The sequence below is a fragment of the Schistocerca cancellata genome, chromosome 2 (assembly GCF_023864275.1).
Source record: "Schistocerca cancellata isolate TAMUIC-IGC-003103 chromosome 2, iqSchCanc2.1, whole genome shotgun sequence".
Taxonomy (NCBI): Eukaryota; Metazoa; Arthropoda; class Insecta; order Orthoptera; family Acrididae; genus Schistocerca; species Schistocerca cancellata.
Window position 1 is genome coordinate 812,245,596 of NC_064627.1, and position 18,074 is coordinate 812,263,669.

General features: G+C 42.9%; 1 protein-coding gene across 1 annotated transcript in view; it reads left to right on the forward strand.

Moving 5' to 3' along the window:
* Window positions 1-18,074, forward strand: part of LOC126162691 (probable imidazolonepropionase) — a 191,658-nt gene that overhangs the window by 95,996 nt on the left and 77,588 nt on the right. Inside the window, exons 5-6 of the mRNA XM_049919344.1 lie at window positions 4,065-4,206; window positions 14,084-14,309. Coding sequence (XP_049775301.1) covers window positions 4,065-4,206; window positions 14,084-14,309 — 368 coding nt within the window. The remainder of the gene's footprint in view (window positions 1-4,064; window positions 4,207-14,083; window positions 14,310-18,074) is intronic.

Here is an 18,074-nt window from a genome sequence, read left to right on the forward strand (position 1 = left end):
CGCATACGACCATCATGATGCTGTAAACAGAACCTGGATTCATCCATAAAAAATGACGTTCTGACATTCATGCACCCAGGTTGGTCGTTGAGTACACCATCGCAGGCGCTCCTGTCTGTGATGCAGCGTCAAGGGTAACCGCAGCCATGGTCTCCAAGCTGATAGTCCATGCTGCTGCAAACGTCGTCGAACTGTTCGTGCTGCTGGTTGTTGTCTTGCAAACGTCCCCATCTGTTGACTCAAGGATCGAGACGTGGCTGCACGATCCGTTACAGCCATGCGGATAAAGGCCGGTTCCCACTAGAGCGCGGCAGCGCGGCGTGCGGCAACGGCAGCGGCAAGCGTTTTCCGCGTTGACGCGGCGGCTCGCGGAATTGGCGTTCCCATCTGGAAGCGGCAGACGTTAGCGGTAGCCAATGACGGACAGCCACTGAGGTATGGGGCAGGACCCACTGAAACGCGCGGTGCGTTTGATTAACTATATCTTACACCTACATGAAGGAAAGACGAAGTTGGGTGAAGACATACCAATTTTTCATTTTCTGTACAATGTACTCTTTCTCATATTTCATTATTCATGTTTTCTCATTTCACCATGAACAGATTTCATGACTACCGTTCATGATTGTTCACTATCTCCTAACACATTGAAACAATGTATGACAAAAGAAATTATTCAGATAGTTAAGCGAGACAAAAATTTAAAATGTGATACGGTAGCAGGTACACGAAACAGGAAGAACACAAAGGCTAGGTGGAAGGGATGAAAGTGGAAGCCACCTGATAGAATTTCCAACAGAGCATAATGTAATCATCGCCAGCACCTTGCTTAAGAATCACGAAAGAATAATATATATTTCGAACAGTTTTCGAAACCAGATTTTAAATTGAAAGGCATTTCCTGGTGCAGACGCAAACCTGACTGAAGACTGTCAATAGCAAGAAAAGCGTTCTGAAAAAGAAAATTTGTTCACGCCGAATATAAATTCTAATGGTTGGATACTATTTTACAAAGGTATTTGTGTGGAGTGCAGCCTTGTACGTAAGTGAAACGTGGACGATGAACAGTTCTGTCAAAAAGACAATAGACGCTTTCAAAACGTGGTGATTCATAAGAATGCTGAACATTAGATACGAGGATCGTGTGACTAAAGAAGAGGTACGGAATTAAATAGAGGAGGAAGAGGAAATTACGGCACAACTTTGATAACAATAGGGGTTAATTGACAGGACGTATTATGAGGCGTGAAAGAGTGAGGACAAAGGGGTTGGGTGATACTATTCTGATAATAATCATCTGTTGAAATACTATTCTACTATTTTATCTATTAATGTAAGCAGTTAATTTACTCTTCCATGCACTCCTCCACAAAACATTTAAACCAAAACTGAAATCAGCTGAACACGAAATCTTTCAACCACTGTCTAACAACTACTGGATTCACTTTCAACTTTCTATAACTATCACCGGCTAGCCACACACACATACAGATATAAGGAGAACGAAAATAAACGAACATTAGTTTTCAGCATATAATTCTGCAGTTTGGCAACATGTACATAAACAAACCAGACAGGAAAGGACATAAGGTGAACACACTGTAGTTACGACGTCGAATCAGAGTTTTCAGTAAAACGTCTACTGCTAGTGACAGAAGAAAAAAGAGCGAACATGAAAATGTGCTTATGTTCCATAATCTAAGTTTTAGTTCACCCTCCAGCATGTGACCAGGTGAGGGGAAACGTATATGTCCGCCAAAAACTCGATTCACTGTAAGTAATCAGTCATTCACGTAAAAAAAGATGTTAACTGTTTTATAATCTGCAAGTATCACATATCAAAACAAAACTGAATCATTCTAGATTCCACCGAAGATGCCTTAAAGTAAAAGGCGAAACGCGTCTTGAATCAGTAAAGTACACTGGATAAAGAAAAAAGAAAGGAAATAATCAATAGCTCTACATATTTAGTAAATTACATCTTATGACATACCAGCAAATTAGTTTCGGTTTAACTTCTTATTCGACATGCTATTAATGCTGTTTAAAAAAAATTCATCTATCCCTTCTGAAAAACTGTAGTTACTTTCATATCTCGGTAGATAAACAGATTTAGGATATTTATCATACGACGAAATACATGACTTTTCACAAGTTATCGTTTGCAAAAAAACACGTTTCGATTTCTTGAAACGTTTACGAAATTTGCAGTTGATACAACCACGTGGTTTACGACGAGCAGGACGAAGTATCGGTCGCGTCGCGAGCGAGCCTAGCGCGGTCACGGCACAGCCCGTCCGCCGACATATCATTCAATATCTCGAGAACGGTGATAGCTATCAATCTGCTCTCAGCTTTAAAAACAATTTCGATATGTTGACTAAATTTCATACGCAATAACGTATAACCTAAAATAAACTGTACGCAAAGTCCACGCAATGCGTTTTCACCTCTGCACACTCATTAAAATTTCGTATAAAGGTTTACGTAAATGCGATACAGCAAGTAACTACGACGAATAACGAAAAGAAATTCGGTCCTTTATTGAGAGAAGATATCAGGCTATAACATGTCCAAGAATCAAATTTTTCTATCGAATAGTTTCCTTGGAATCGGATGATATGTTTTTCATAGCTGCCGCCGCGTCCGCGTCAGCGCTTCGGCGGAAGTTCGTGTGGCCCGCGGTGCCGTACCTGACGTCACGCTCAGCGCGTTCTGTGATTGGCGGCGCGCACCTGGAGCGCGTCACGCGGCAGCGGAAGCGGTTCGACATGGGCAAACGGCGACGCAGAGCCCGCCGCGCCGTGCCGCTGACGCCGTTTACATGGCAACCACGCCGCTGACGCGCGGTTTTGACGCGCGGCAGCCCTAGTGGGAACCGGCCTTAAGATGCCTGTCATCTCGACTGCTAGTGATACAAGGCCGTTGGGATCTAGCACGGCGTTCCGTATTACCCTCCCGAACCCACCGATTCCAAATTCTGATAACAGTCATTGGATCTCGCCCAACACGAGCAGCAATGTCGCGATACGATAAACCGCAAGCGCGATAGGCTACAATCCGACCTTTATCAAAGTCGGAAACATGATGGTACGCATTTCTCCTCCTTACGCGAGGCATCACAACAACGTTTCACCAGGCAACGCCGGTCAACTGTTGTTTGTGTATGAGAAATCGGTTGGAAACTTTCCTCATGTCAGTACGTTGTAGGTGTCGCCACCGGAGCCAACCTTGTGTGAATGCTCTGAAAAGCTAATCATTTGCATATCACTACATCTTCTTCCTGTCGGTTAAATTTCGCGTCATTGGATCTCGACCAACGCGAGCAGCAATGTCGCGATACGATAAACAGCAAGCGGGATAGGCTACAATCCGACCTTTATCAAAGTCAGAAACGTGATGGCACGCATTTCTCCTCCTTACACGAGGCATCATAACAACGTTTCACCAGGCAACGCCGGTCAGCTGTTGTTTGTGTATGAGAAATCGGTTGGAAACTTTCCTCATGTCAGTACGTTGTAGGTGTCGCCACCGGAGCCAACCTTGTGTGAATGCTCTGAAAAGCTAATCATTTGCATATCACTACATCTTCTTCCTGTCGGTTAAATTTCGCGTCATTGGATCTCGACCAACGCGAGCAGCAATGTCGCGATACGATAAACAGCAAGCGGGATAGGCTACAATCCGACCTTTATCAAAGTCAGAAACGTGATGGCACGCATTTCTCCTCCTTACACGAAGCATCACAAGAACGTTTCACCAGGCAACGCCGGTCAACAACTGTTTGTGTACGAGAAATCGGTTGGAAACTTTCCTCATGTCAGCACGTTGTAGGCGTCGCCACCGGAGCCAACCTTGTGTGAATGCTCTGAAAAGCTAATCATTTGCATATCACTACATCTTCTTCCTGTTGGTTAAATTTCGCGTCTGTAGCACGTCATTTTCGTGGTGTAGCAATTTTAAAGGCCAGTAGTGAACCTTTGACAAACAAGACCAGTTGCTAATGACCGACTGTAAACGCGCTTTGTTCCGCTGTGAGTAATTTGTCGTGTGCCCGCATGCAGGGACGACGCTGGCGGAGGTGAAGTCGGGCTACGGCCTGGAGGCGGCGGCGGAGCTGCGGCTGCTGCGGCTGCTGGAGCGCGCGCGACGCGACCTGCCGCTGGAGCTCAGCGTCACCTACTGCGGCGCGCACGCCGTGCCCAGGTCAGCCGCCGCCAGCCCTAGTCCTTCCTACCTATACGCTGTGCAAATGCAAATTAATTACAATAGCATCAAATTTGATTTTTATAAATTTTGAAGAGAATGAATTGCATCGAATGGATTATCTTTCGGTCTTATATATACAGGGTGTTACAAAAAGGTACGGCCAAACTTTCAGGAAACATTCCTCACACACAAATAAAGAAAAGATGTTATGTGGACATGTGTCCGGAAACGCTTAATTTCCATGTTAGACCTCATTTTAGTTTCGTCAGTATCTAGCGTACTTCCTCGATTCACCGCCAGTTGGCCCAATTGAAGGAAGGTAATGTTGCCTTCGGTGCTGTGTTGACATGCGACTCATTGCTCTACAGTACTAGCATCAAGCACATCAGTACGTAGCATCAACAGGTTAGTGTTCATCACGAACGTGGTTTTGCAGTCAGTGCAATGTTTACAAATGCGGAGTTGGCAGATGCCCACTTGATATATGGATTAGCACGGGGCAATAGCCGTGGCGCGGTACGTTTGTAACGATTTCCAGAACGAAGGTGTCCCGACAGGAGACGTTCGAAGCAATTGATCGGCGTCTTAGGGAGCACGGAACATTCCAGCCTACGACTCGCGACTGGGGAAGACCTAGAACGACGAGGACACCTGCAATGGATGAGGCAATTCTTCGTGCAGTTGACGATAACCCTAATGTCAGCGTCAGAGAAGTTGCTGCTGTACAAGGTAACGTTGACCACGTCACTGTATGGAGAGTGCTACGGGAGAACCAGTTGTTTCTGTACCATGTACAGAGTGTGCAGGCACTATCAGCAGCTGATTGGCCTCCACGGGTACACTTCTGCGAATGGTTCATCCAACAATGTCTCACTCCTCATTTCAGTGCAAATGTTCTCTTTACGGATGAGGCTTCATTCCAACGTGATCAAATTGTAAATTTTCACAATCGACATGTGTGGGCTGACGAGAATCCGCACGCAGAATGGAACACGTTACCATGATTTCATTCGGGATACTCTACCTGTGCTGCTAGAACATGTGTCTTTACAAGTACGACACAACATGTGGTTCATGCACGATGGAGCTCCTGCACATTTCAGTCGAAGTGTTCGTACGCTTCTCAACAACAGATTCGGCGACCGATGGATTGGTAGAGGCGGACCAATTCCGTGGCCTCCACGCTCTCCTGACCTCAACCCTCTTGACTTTCATTTATGGGGGCATTTGAAAGCTCTTGTCTACGCAACCCCGGTGCCAAATGTAGAGACTCTTCGTGCTCGTATTGTGGACGGCTGTGAAACAATACGCCATTCTCCAGGGCTGCATCAGCGCATCAGGGATTCCATGCGACGGAGGGTGGGTGCATGTAGCCTCGCTAACGGAGGACATTTTGAACATTTCCTGTAACAAAGTGTTTGAAGTCAGGCTGGTACGTTCTGTTGCTGTGTGTTTCCATTCCATGATTAATGTGATTTGAAGAGAAGTAATAAAATGAGCTCTAACATGGAAAGTTAGCGTTTGTGGACACTTGTCCACATAACATATTTTCTTTCTTTGTGTGTGAGGAATGTTTCCTGAAAGTTTGGCCGTAGCATTTTGTAACACCCTGTATATACAAAATGTCCGACAGATGGCGCTAGACAGTAAAACGTCATTAACTGCTACCGTGACGGGTGAGAGGTACGTCAATATGTTACAGAAAAGCCTGGCTGATAAACACCTGCTGGAACGTACGATGTTTATGCAGGATGGCGCTCTATGCCATATTGCTAGACGCGTGAAAGATCTCTTGCGCGCGTCGTTTGGTTATGATCGTGTGCTCAGCCGCCACTTTCGTCATACTTGGCCTCCCAGGTCCCCAGACCTCATGCCGTGCGATTATTTGCTTTGGGGTTATCTGAAGTCGCAAGTGTACCGTGATCGACCGACATCTCTAGGGATGCTGAAAGACAACATCCGACGCCAATGCCTCACCATAACTCCGGGCATGCTTTACGGTGTTGTTCACAACATTATTCCTCGACTACAGCTATTGTTGAGGAATGATGGTGGACATATTGAGCATTTCCTGCAAAGAACATCATCTTAGCTTTGTTATGCTAATTATTGCTATTCTGATCAGATGAAGCGCCATCTGTCGGACATTTGAACTTTTGTATTTTTTTTGGTTCTAATAAAATCCCATGTCTTTCCAAGCATGTGTGTCAATTTGTATCTCTCTAACTACATTATTCCGTGATTTATTCGGTTTTCAAATTTATACTTTTTGATCACCTGATATATATATATATATATATATATATATATATATAGATATAGATATATAGGGTGAGTCACCTAACATTACCGCTGGATATATTTCGTAAACCACATCAAATACTGACGAATCGATTCCACAGACCGAACGTGAGGAGAGGGGCTAGTGTAATTGGTTACTACAAACCATAAAAAATGCACGGAAGTATGTTTTTTAACGCAAACCTACGTTTTTTTAAATGGAACCCCATTAGTTTTGTTAGCACATCTGAACATATAAACAAATACGTAATCAGTGCCGTTTGTTGCATTGTAAAATGTTAATTACATCCAGAGATATTGTAACCTAAAGTTGACGCTTGAGTACCACTCCTCTGCTGTTCGATCGTGTGTATCGGAGAGCACCGAATTACGTAGGGATCCAGAGGGAACGGTGATGGTCCTTAGGTACAGAAGAGACTGGAGCAGCACATTACGTCCACATGCTAACACCTTTTTATTAGTCTTTTTCACTGACGCACATGTACATTACCATGAGGGGTGAGGTACACGTACACACGTGGTTTCCATTTTCAATTACGAAGTGGAATAGAGTGTGTCCCGACATGTCAGGCCAATAGATGTTCAATGTGGTGGCCATCATTTGCTGCACACAATTGCAATCTCTGGCGTAATGAATGTCGTACACGCCGCAGTACATCTGGTGTAATGTCGCCGCAGGCTGCCACAATACGTTGTTTCATATCCTCTGGGGTTGTAGGCACATCACGGTACACATTCTCCTTTAACGTACCCCACAGAAAGAAGTCCAGATGTGTAAGATCAGGAGAACGGGCTGGCCAATTTACGCGTCCTCCACATCCTATGAAACGCCCGTCGAACATCCTGTCAAGGGTCAGCCTAGTGTTAATTGCGGAATGTGCAGGTGCACCATCATACTGATACCACATACGTCGACGCGTTTCCAGTGGGACATTTTCGAGCAACGTTGGCAGATCATTCGGTAGAAACGCGATGTATGTTGCAGCTGTTTGGGCCCCTGCAATGAAGAGTCCATCTTATAAACGTAAGTTCAGTGAAGTCTTTTCGTCTGCTCACATAAGAGAAAAGGACAGAAAACTCTGGGGAGGTAGACTCTGTGTAAGCTGAAAAGTGAGCAGTAGTTGTCGGTGGGGGAAGTTGCCATTCCCAGAAGAACGCTACAGATGCCATTCAGGATGACTGAAGAATCAGTTTCCCCTCTACATATTTCTTGATAAATTTATATCCCTTTTTGAACATTGTTTCCCAAAGAAAATTACTAAATGTAACGCCACACACTTTTAAAAGAAACCTTGGATTACTATAGGTATTAAAGTGTCTTCAGAAAGAAAAAGAAAACTGTATGAGACTGCAAGAACTAGTAAAGATCCAGAAGTAGTTCTACACTATAAAAATTGTTGTAACATACTGAGAAAAGTTGTAACGAAATCAAGAAATATGTATGTTAGAGAAGAAATTAACACCTTTGGCAATAAAATAAAATCAATATGGAATGTTGTTAGAAGGGAGACAGGAAAAGTAACCACTGGAGTGGGTAGTATTACTATAAAGAGAATGAGGCCATCTTAACCAACAGTGCACAAGTAGCTAATGTATTTAACAACCATTTCTTAAGTGTAGGAGAAAAGATTGGTGAGAGCAGTTCAAAAGAAAAAACCAGGCAGTACATGGAGAGTCAGTTTTGAAAAAAAAAAATTGTCTGATTAAGTTTCATCTAACAACCTCTTGTGAAATAAGTAAAATTATAAAATCTTTGAAAAATAAATGGTCTGTTGTAGTAGATGACATCTCTAATAAGATATTAAAACAATATGTGGCAATTACAGCTGATGTTCTGAGTCACATATGTAATGCATCACAAACTCAAGGTATTTTACCAGACAGGTTAAAATATGCCATTGTCAGGCCTCTCTACAAAAAGGGGGACACCACAGATGTCAATAATTATCGGCCAGTATCCTTGCTTACAGCATTTTCAAAAATCTTCGAGAAAGTAATGTACTCAAGAGTGGTTATCCATCTCAACAGTAATGAGACACTTAGTAAATCACAGTTCAGATTTCAAAAATGCTGTTCCCCTGAAACAGCAATATACAATTTCACTATCCACATAATAGAGTCTTTAAATTGTAAAATGTCACCAATAGGAAATTTCTGTGACTTGTCCAAAGCATTTGATTGTGTGAACCATGACATTATGTTACAGAAATTACAATTCTATGGTATAAATGGAATAGCATGTGAGTGGTTTAAGTCATACCTACAGAACAGGAAGCAAAACGTTTCCTTATTTGTGTCAAGTGATTTAAAAAAGTTTGCCACTTCATCTAACTGGGGTGAAATTACATTAGGTGTTCCACAGGGTTTAATGATGGGTCCCATTCTGTTCTTGATACATGTGCGACCTCCCTTCCTATCTGAAACAGGAAGCTGAACTGACACTGTTTGCTGATGATACAAGCATCATTATTTATCCAGTAAAAGAAACTCCAATTGAAAATGATACAAATAAGGTCTTTGGAAAAGTCATTAATTGGTTTTCTACAAATGGGCTTACTCTAAACTTTGAAAAAACACAGGACATCCAATTTTCTGCTGCAAAAAGTACAATTCCTTCAATAAATATAACACATCAACAGAAGTCAGTAGACAGCGTAGAGCATAGTCAGTTTTTGGGTGTACATATAGAAGAGAATCTTAATTGGAAAATTCATATTTTGGATCTTCTGAAGCGACTAGGTTCAGCAACTTTTGCAATCAGAATGATTGCCAATTTTGAGGATACAGAAATTAGTAAGCGAACATACTTTGCATTCTTTCACTCTCTGATGTCATACAGAATAAAATGTTGGGGTAACTCAATATTTAGACAAAACGTATTCACTGCTCAAAAGAAAGTGATCAGAATAATGTGTGAGGTTCATAGTCGCTCATCTTGTAGATTGGGAATTCTTACGACAGTCTCACAGTATATTTACTCACTGATAAAATTTGTTCTCAACAACATGGACCAGTTTGAAAACAATAGTGACATTCACGAATATAATACCAGAAAAAAGAAAGACTTACCCTATCCTTTACTCAACCTATCTTTGGCACAGAAAGGGGTAAAATATGCTGCTATAAAAGTTTTCGACAAATTGATAGATGAAATAAAATGTCTGACAGACAGCAGTAATAGCTTCAAAAATAAATTGAAATCATATCTCCTTGACAACTCCTTCTATACCATAGATGAATTCTTGAATAGGAATAAATAAATCTATAAATATAATATATGCATTTTGTGCCATATAAGGGAATGGTGTTAGTAATAGAAATATTAATCTTTAACTCTGTATTGTAATATATATATATATATATATATATATATATATATATATATATATATATATATATATATATATATAATTTAAAAAGAAAGATGATGAGACTTACCAAATAAAAGCGCTGGCAGGTCGATAGACACACAAACAAACACAAACATACACACAAAATTCTAGTTTTCGCAACCAACGGTTGCCTCGTCAGGAAAGAGGGAAGGAGAAGGAAAGACAAAAGGATATGGGTTTTAAGGGAGAGGGTAAGGAATCATTCCAATCCCGGGAGCGGAAAGACTTACCTTAGGGGGAAAAAAGGACATTTTTTCCCCCTAAGGTAAGTCTTTCCGCTCCCGGGATTGGAATGACTCCTTACCCTCTCCCTAAAAACCCATATCCTTTTGTCTTTCCTTCTCCTTCCCTCTTTCCTGACGAGGCAACCGTTGGTTGCGAAAACTAGAATTTTGTGTGTATGTTTGTGTTTGTTTGTGTGTCTATCGACCTGCCAGCGCTTTTGTTTGGTAAGTCTCATCATCTTTCTTTTTAAATATATTTTTCCCACGTGGAATGTTTCCCTCTATTATATTCATATATATCTATATATATATATATATATATATATATATATATATATATATATATATATATGCATATGTATATATATGTATGTATATATATATATTAGAGGGAAACATTCCATGTGGGAGAAATATATCTAAAAACAAAGATGATGTGACTTACCAAACGAAAGTGCTGGCAGGTCGATAGACACACAAACAAACACAAACATACACACAAAATTCAAGCTTTCGCAACCAACGGTTGCTTCGTCAGGAAAGAGGGAAGGAGAGGGAAAGACGAAAGGATGTGGGTTTAAAGGGAGAGGGTAAGGAGTCTTTCCAATCCCGGGAGCTGAAAGACTTACCTTAGGGGGAAAAAAGGACAGGTATACACTCGCACACACACACATATCCATCCGCACATACACAGACACAAGCAGACATTTGTAAAGGCAAAGAGTTTGGGCAGAGATGTCAGTCGAGGCGGAAGTACAGAGGCAAAGATGTTGTTGAAAGACAGGTGAGGTATGAGCGGCAGCAAATTGAAATTAGAAATTAGCGCAGATTGAGGCCTGGTGGATAACAAGAAGAGAGGATATACTGAAGGGCAAGTTCCCATCTCCAGAGTTCTGACAGGTTGGTGTTAGTGGGAAGTATCCAGATAACCCGGACGGTGTAACACTGTGCCAAGATGTGCTGGCCGTGCACCAAGGCATGTTTAGCCACAGGGTGATCCTCATTACCAACAAACACTGCCTGCCTGAGTCCATTCATGCGAATGGACAGTTTGTTGCTGGTCATTCCCACATAGAAAGCTTCACAGTGTAGGCAGGTCAGTTGGTAAATCATGTGGGTGCTTTCACACGTGGCTCTGCCTTTGATCGTGTACACCTTCCGGGTCACAGGACTGGAGTGGTGGTGGTGGTGGGAGGGTGCATGGGACAGGTTTTACACCGGGGGTGGTTACAAGGGTAGGAGCCAGAGGGTAGGGAAGGTGGTTTGGGGATTTCATAGGGATGAACCAAGAGGTTATGAAGGTTAGGTGGACGGCGGAAAGACACTCTTGGTGGAGTGGGAAGGATTTCATGAAGGATGGATCTCATTTCAGGGCAGGATTTGAGGAAGTCGTATCCCTGCTGGAGAGCCACATTCAGAATCGTATCCAGTCCCGGAAAGTATCCTGTCACAAGTGGGGCACTTTTGGGGTTCTTCCGTGGGAGGTTCTGGGTTTGAGGAGATGAGGAAGTGGCTCTGGTTATTTGCTTCTGTACCAGGTCGGGAGGGTAGTTGCGGGATGCGAAAGCTGTTTTCAGGTTGTTGGTGTAATGGTTCAGGGATTCCGGACTGGAGCAGATCCGTTTGCCATGAAGACCTAGGCTGTAGAGAAGGGACCATTTGATGTGGAATGGGTGGCAGCTGTCATAATGGAGGTACTGTTGTTTGTTGGTGGGTTTGATGTGGACGGACGTGTGAAGCTGGCCATTGGACAGGTGGAGGTCAGCGTCAAGGAAAGTGGCATGGGAAGGTGAATCAACAACTCCTTTGGTTCCATCAGATTCGCCTGGTCCTACTCCAAATGGACCACATGGAATATAAAATAGTTCCAAAATTACCTTATTGTGATACACTAGGTTTTCAGCGTCTACTAGCATATTCTCCTCCTGATATGCACGCATCTGCAGTGCTATGGCGTTTCAGTTCTCCGTAATAAATTGGTTATTAACGTAACTGACACACTCGTGACTTGGTTTTAAGGTGATTCACATACTGGCATGTCAGATACACCTACCATGAGTAGTAAATTCAGACAAGAAAGTCGTTCATATGAAAGAAGCCTGATAGCCTATACAGTGTGAAGCATAGTTCCACAGGCAGCGTTGGAGTTCTGTTCGGCCACGGTGACAACTGTGACTGATAACCATGTCATGCTGCTCATTTACGGAATTAGATGCTAGGACCAGGTGAATCTGATGGAACCAAAGGAGAAAATGTCTCCTTGTTCTTTGCGAAAATACCCCAATTAATAATCAGCAAACGATGAATATTCTGAGTGTAACTTCTTACGAGCTCCTCAGCTAGGCAGAAAAATCTATCGCCATGACCATGAGGACTTCTACTTGCCGCTATGTTTTCCAACTATGTCGAAATACCGATCCACAAGATGTGGAACGGAAACTTGTGCAGTCATAGCTTCCGACAAACCAGCACAACACTGTGCTAGAGCAGAAAACATTCGCCTCTTCCATCATATTACAGTTTCATACAAATTTGCAACATATTTCGTTGTTTATATAAGTACACATTTAGACTATCATTTGTAGTCACTCCACTTTGAGTTGAGGAGTAATAGACTCTACCCTAGTGTTTCTTCAGGGGAGAGTGTATCACAAACCGAGCATCACTAGACCACATGGAATATAAAATAGTTCCAAAATTACCTTATTGTGATACACTAGGTTTTCTGCGTCTACTAGCATATTCTCCTCCTGATATGCACGCATCTGCAGTGCTATGGCGTTTCAGTTCTCCGTAATAAATTGGTTATTAACGTAACTGACACACTCGTGGCTTGGTTTTAAGGTGATTCACATACTGGCATGTCAGATACACCTATCGTTTGCTGATTATTAATTGGGGTATTTTCCCAAAGAACAGGGAGCCATTTTTCGCAAATTCTTGACTGATTAACTCCTGATGAGATATTAAAATTACGTGGTACTTCTTCACGTTTAGGCTCACATTTTTGCTCATCTGGTCGCTGAAAACTGGCCTTCATTGTGGTGGACCATGGTAGTATTAATATCTTCAGGAAAGCTTCAAATCATCGTTGTAGACACGGTATTTTTAGGAGGAGTTGTTAACATACAAGCACGACAATACACAAAGGAATGACGCCTGCCCTGGGAGAACACACTTCCGATTAGATTTTTCTTTCTCACACACAACACATTGCTTTCAGTTTCAAAAGTAGGACTTAGGTAACTTCTGCACACAACCAGAAAATTTTAGCTGTCTCATTTCTGTATCTCAGAACTGACAATATAAAATGCTTTGGTAAAATCTCGTAGGCTTAATATGCTGACATCAATGTCGTCTATGGAATATTTTCATAGCTTTGTCTGAGCTGTATTGTATCGATAATGGATGCCTCACGAAATGGAAACGACAGTGAAAATGCGATGAAGCTTTATATACATGTGTGTATTGTATCGATAATGGATGCCTCACGAAATGGAAACGACAGTGAAAATGCGATGAAGCTTTATATACATGTGTTGGGCAGTGTCCCCAGTAAGCCTGTCGACCACGACACGTAGCTCTTCTCAGATCTGAGCACACAGTGAATATATAAAGATGCCTAAAAAACAGTGTCTCCCACCAAGTATGGGTGGTCACTGCGAGATTGCGCCTGATTTCATGCAAGCCCGCATAACGCACCTATCATGCAATCTCCATACCAGAGCAGAGAACTGGTAGAAAGACAGCTGCCTTCTATGACGAGGATATTAGAAAGTTAATACAACGCTACGATAAATGTCTTAAGTCGGAGCGGCGACTATGTAAAGAAGTAGGTGGTAGTTGGAGGAAACTGCTGCAAATAAAACACTTTTGATTTCCACTGTAGTTTCCATTGCGACCGATCGACCTTACTTTCCGAACAGCCGTCGTAGTAAAGGTTTTCATTTTTTGCAGAGGGAAGACTGCGGAAGAGGCAGTGCGTGACATCGTGGAGCAGCAAATACCGTCGATCAAGAAACTGGTGGACGCAGGGGAGCTGGCTGTCGAAAACATCGATGTCTTCTGCGAGAAAGGCGTCTTCAGTACCGACCAGGCGAGGGCCATCCTAGAGAAGGGCAAAGAGGCCGGCATGCGTCCCAACTTCCACGGCGATGAGCTCAACCCGATGGGCTGTGCACAGGTGTGGTTATCGACACAGTTCATTAATGTGCTCTGTATAGTGGCATATTAAGCACTAGCGCTACACTGGTTCAGTATACAGGATGATCCATAGGTTCTACCAGATTGAGGGAATAACTGAATATCAAAACTATTAAAGCATAGAAGAATGAATCTGTTGGGCCCAGTGGTCTAATGATAAAGCGCCTGTTTGGAAACTGAAATTTCGGAGGATTGCATTCTGGGCCTTCAGCTCTCAGTGATGTGAAGTTTTCAATGAACGACATGTCACTTAAACTTGAGGTCCCTTTCGCTGGTAAGGTTTCTGGGGACACACAAGTCACCCAAGTAGCGTCCAATTGTAAGACACACCAGGCCGTTCAGCAAACGAAATAATTACAATGATGTGAAAAAGTCGTGGAATAGCGATACACACATATACAGACGGCGGTAGTATCGTGTACACGAGGTATAAAAGGGTACTGCATTGGCGGAGCAGTCGTTTATACTCAGGTCATTCATGTAAAAAGCTTTCTGGTGTGATTATGGCCGCACGACGGGAATTAACAGACGTTGAACGCGGAATAGAAGTTGGAGCCAGACGCATGGGACATTCCAATTCGGAAATCGTTTGGGAATCCAATATTCCACGATCCACAGTGCCCAAAAGTGGGTCGAAAATACCAAATTTCAGACATTACCTCTCTTCACAGACAACACACTGGCTGACGGTCTTCACTTAACGACTGACATCAGTAACGATTGCGAAGAGTTGTCAGTGCTAACAGACAAGCAACACTGCATGAAACAACCGCAGAAATCAATGTGGGACGACAAACGTATCTGTTAGGACAGTACGGCTAAATATGGTATTATCCGGCTATAGCAGCAGACGACCAATCCGAGTGCCTTTACTAACGGCACGATATGGCCTGCAGCGCCTCTTCTGGGCTCGTGACCATTTAGGTTGTATCCTAGACGACTGGAAAACTGTAGCCTGGTCAGATGAGCCCCGATTTCAGTTGGTAAGAGCTGATGGTAGGATTTGAGTGAGGCGCAGATCCCATGCTGCCATGGACCCAACTTGTCAACAAGGCACTGTGCAAGCTGGTGGTGGCTCCGTAATGATGTGGACTGTGTTTATGTGGAATGGTCCTTCGGAGATCGTTAGGGAATTCAATATTCCACGATCCACAGTGCCAAAAGAGTGTCGAGAATACCAAATTTCAGACATTACCTCTCATCACGGACAATGCGTGGACTGCAAATGGCCATGTTCGGCTGTATGGGCCCATTTGCAGCCATTAATGGACTTCATGTTCCCAAACAACGAATTTTTATGAATGACAATACGCCTTCTCACCGGGCCACAATTGTTGGCGATTGATTTGAAGAACATTCTGGACTATTAGAGTGAATGATTTGGCCACCCAGTCGGCCGGGATGAATTCCAGAGAATGCCTATGGGACTTGAGCGAGAGGTCAGTTCCTGCACAAAATCCTGCACCGACAGCACTTTCACAATTATGGATGGCTGTAGAGGCAGAATGGCTCAATATTTCTGCTGGGAACATCCAACGACTTTTTAAATCCGTGTCACGTCGTGTTGCTGCGAAAGGAGGTCCGACACGTTATTAGGAGGTATCCTATGCCTTTTCTCACCTCAGCGTTTTACAAGAATGACAAAGGAAAGAACATTAGTCTCGTAATTTCTATTTATGGGTTGTGGTGTAAGGCATGTTTCCGTATCTAACATTTTGCCTCCTAAAGACCGTGACCCGGTCGTGACGACATCTCGCCGCTGCCAAGTGGCCGACCAAAGACCGCGCAGTCACCTGTTATGAAGCTTGTACTGCATACAAGTTAGCATCGTTTGCTTTATTCACTGCTGTAGCCCACTACTTGTCAAACTTGACTCCTCCTTCTTTTCAATTAAAGTTGTTATGTATTTTTGTTAAATTTCTGTGCTTATAAAACATAAATCACCAAAGATGTAAATGCCAGCTGTGAAAAGTAGCCTTTTTTGAAGATTAATTTGTCTCGTCCACTTGCTTACTACCCGTGGTCAGTGACCCTATACATCATGCGCCGTTTTACGGTTTCCAGTGCCAATTTGCACTTCGCAGGGCCCGTACAAGTGAAACAGTGCTCTGAGCAATACCAAACTCCTGGCTTACACTCGTGACATTCAAGGACGTGACCAAGATATTGTCAAAGAAGAAGGGTGGGAGGAATTCGTTAAAGAGGACCTTAAAAAGGCATGTTTTTCATTTATTCTGAAAATTCCCCTAAAGAACGATAAACCGTTTTATTCGACAATGGCCGGTGTGGCCGAGCGGTTCTAGGCGCTTCAGTCTGGAACCGCGCGACCTCTACGGTCGCAGGTTCGAATCCTGCCTCAGGCATGGATGTGTGTGATGTCCTTAGGTTAGTTAGGTTTAATTAGTTCTAAGTTCTAAGGGACTGATGACCTCCGATGTTAAGTCCCATAGTGCTCATAATCCAAATTCTCTACGTTTAGGCTCATGTATTTGTCTGCTGGGACATTCTTTAATGCAGAAAATTATCTTTCTTACGTTGTAAGAAGTGGTAGATTCATACTTAAATAAGAAAATTTGGGAAAGTGTAAGGCTGAATAATTCCATATCCTTTGTACTTTCCCCATCAAAAATTGTTTTAGCTTCTCTGTTGAACAAAGATATCTTTACTCCAAAATCTGTAATAATCACGGTGTCGCAAAAAGTAAGCGCTCGAGCATTCCTAATCACTTCTTCAGCTTAAACCAAAACTGAAAAAGAAGAGTGTAAAATGACCTGGGAGGGTGGGATTTATTCAACCTTACAGTTTCCCAAATTTTCTTATTTAAGTATGAATCTACCACTTCTTACAGTGTAAGAAAGATAATTTTCTGCATTAAAGAATGTCCCAGCAGACAAATACATGAGCCTAAACGTAGAGAATTTGGATTATTATTTATTTATTATGTGCCTTTTAATGCTGGGAGTCTCCGAAGAGACACTCGGCTCGCCTTCTATGCAGCTATTTTCATCTAACCAAAGGGGCTACACCTTTAAGGGAAATGGAATCTGCCAGGGAAGAAAGGTATTCGGAAGGAATTGGTTGTAGCCTATAGTAAGCTACCAACCCTGGTATTTACCTAAACTGACAATGGGGAACCAGAGAAGATCATTTTCAAACCACTTCGCCTCCAGAATCCAAGGATTGCTAGTTCAGCAGCTGAACGCGCAGAGCTACCTCAAGTCAGTGGAGAATTTGGAAAAACTGGTTGTTGTACACTGTTTTAAAATAAAATAAAATGCATCACAACAAAAGATTGAATTCCGACATTGCATATTTTCCCTTTAGTTGTGCATGTTTCATCATTTAATAGTGCACGAATGCATGCGTATTTTAAGATTTAATTGTGCATGGAGTTGCTGGCTTCAGTTATTATACACTAAAAGAGCCATGAAACTGGTACACCTGCCTAATGTCGTGTAGGTCCCCGCGAGCACGCCGAAGTGCCGCAACACGACGTGGCATGGACTCGACTAATATCTGAAGTAGTGTTGGAGGGAATTGACACCATGAATCCTGAGGACTGTCCATAAATCCGTAAGAGTGAACGGGGTGAAGATCGCTTCTGAACAGCACGTTGCAAGGCATCCCAGATACGCTCAATAATGTTCATGCCTGGGGAGTTTGGTGGCCAGCGGAAGTGTTTAAACTCAGCAGAGTGTTCCTGGAGCCACTACGTAGCAATTCTGGACGTGTGGGGTGTCGCATT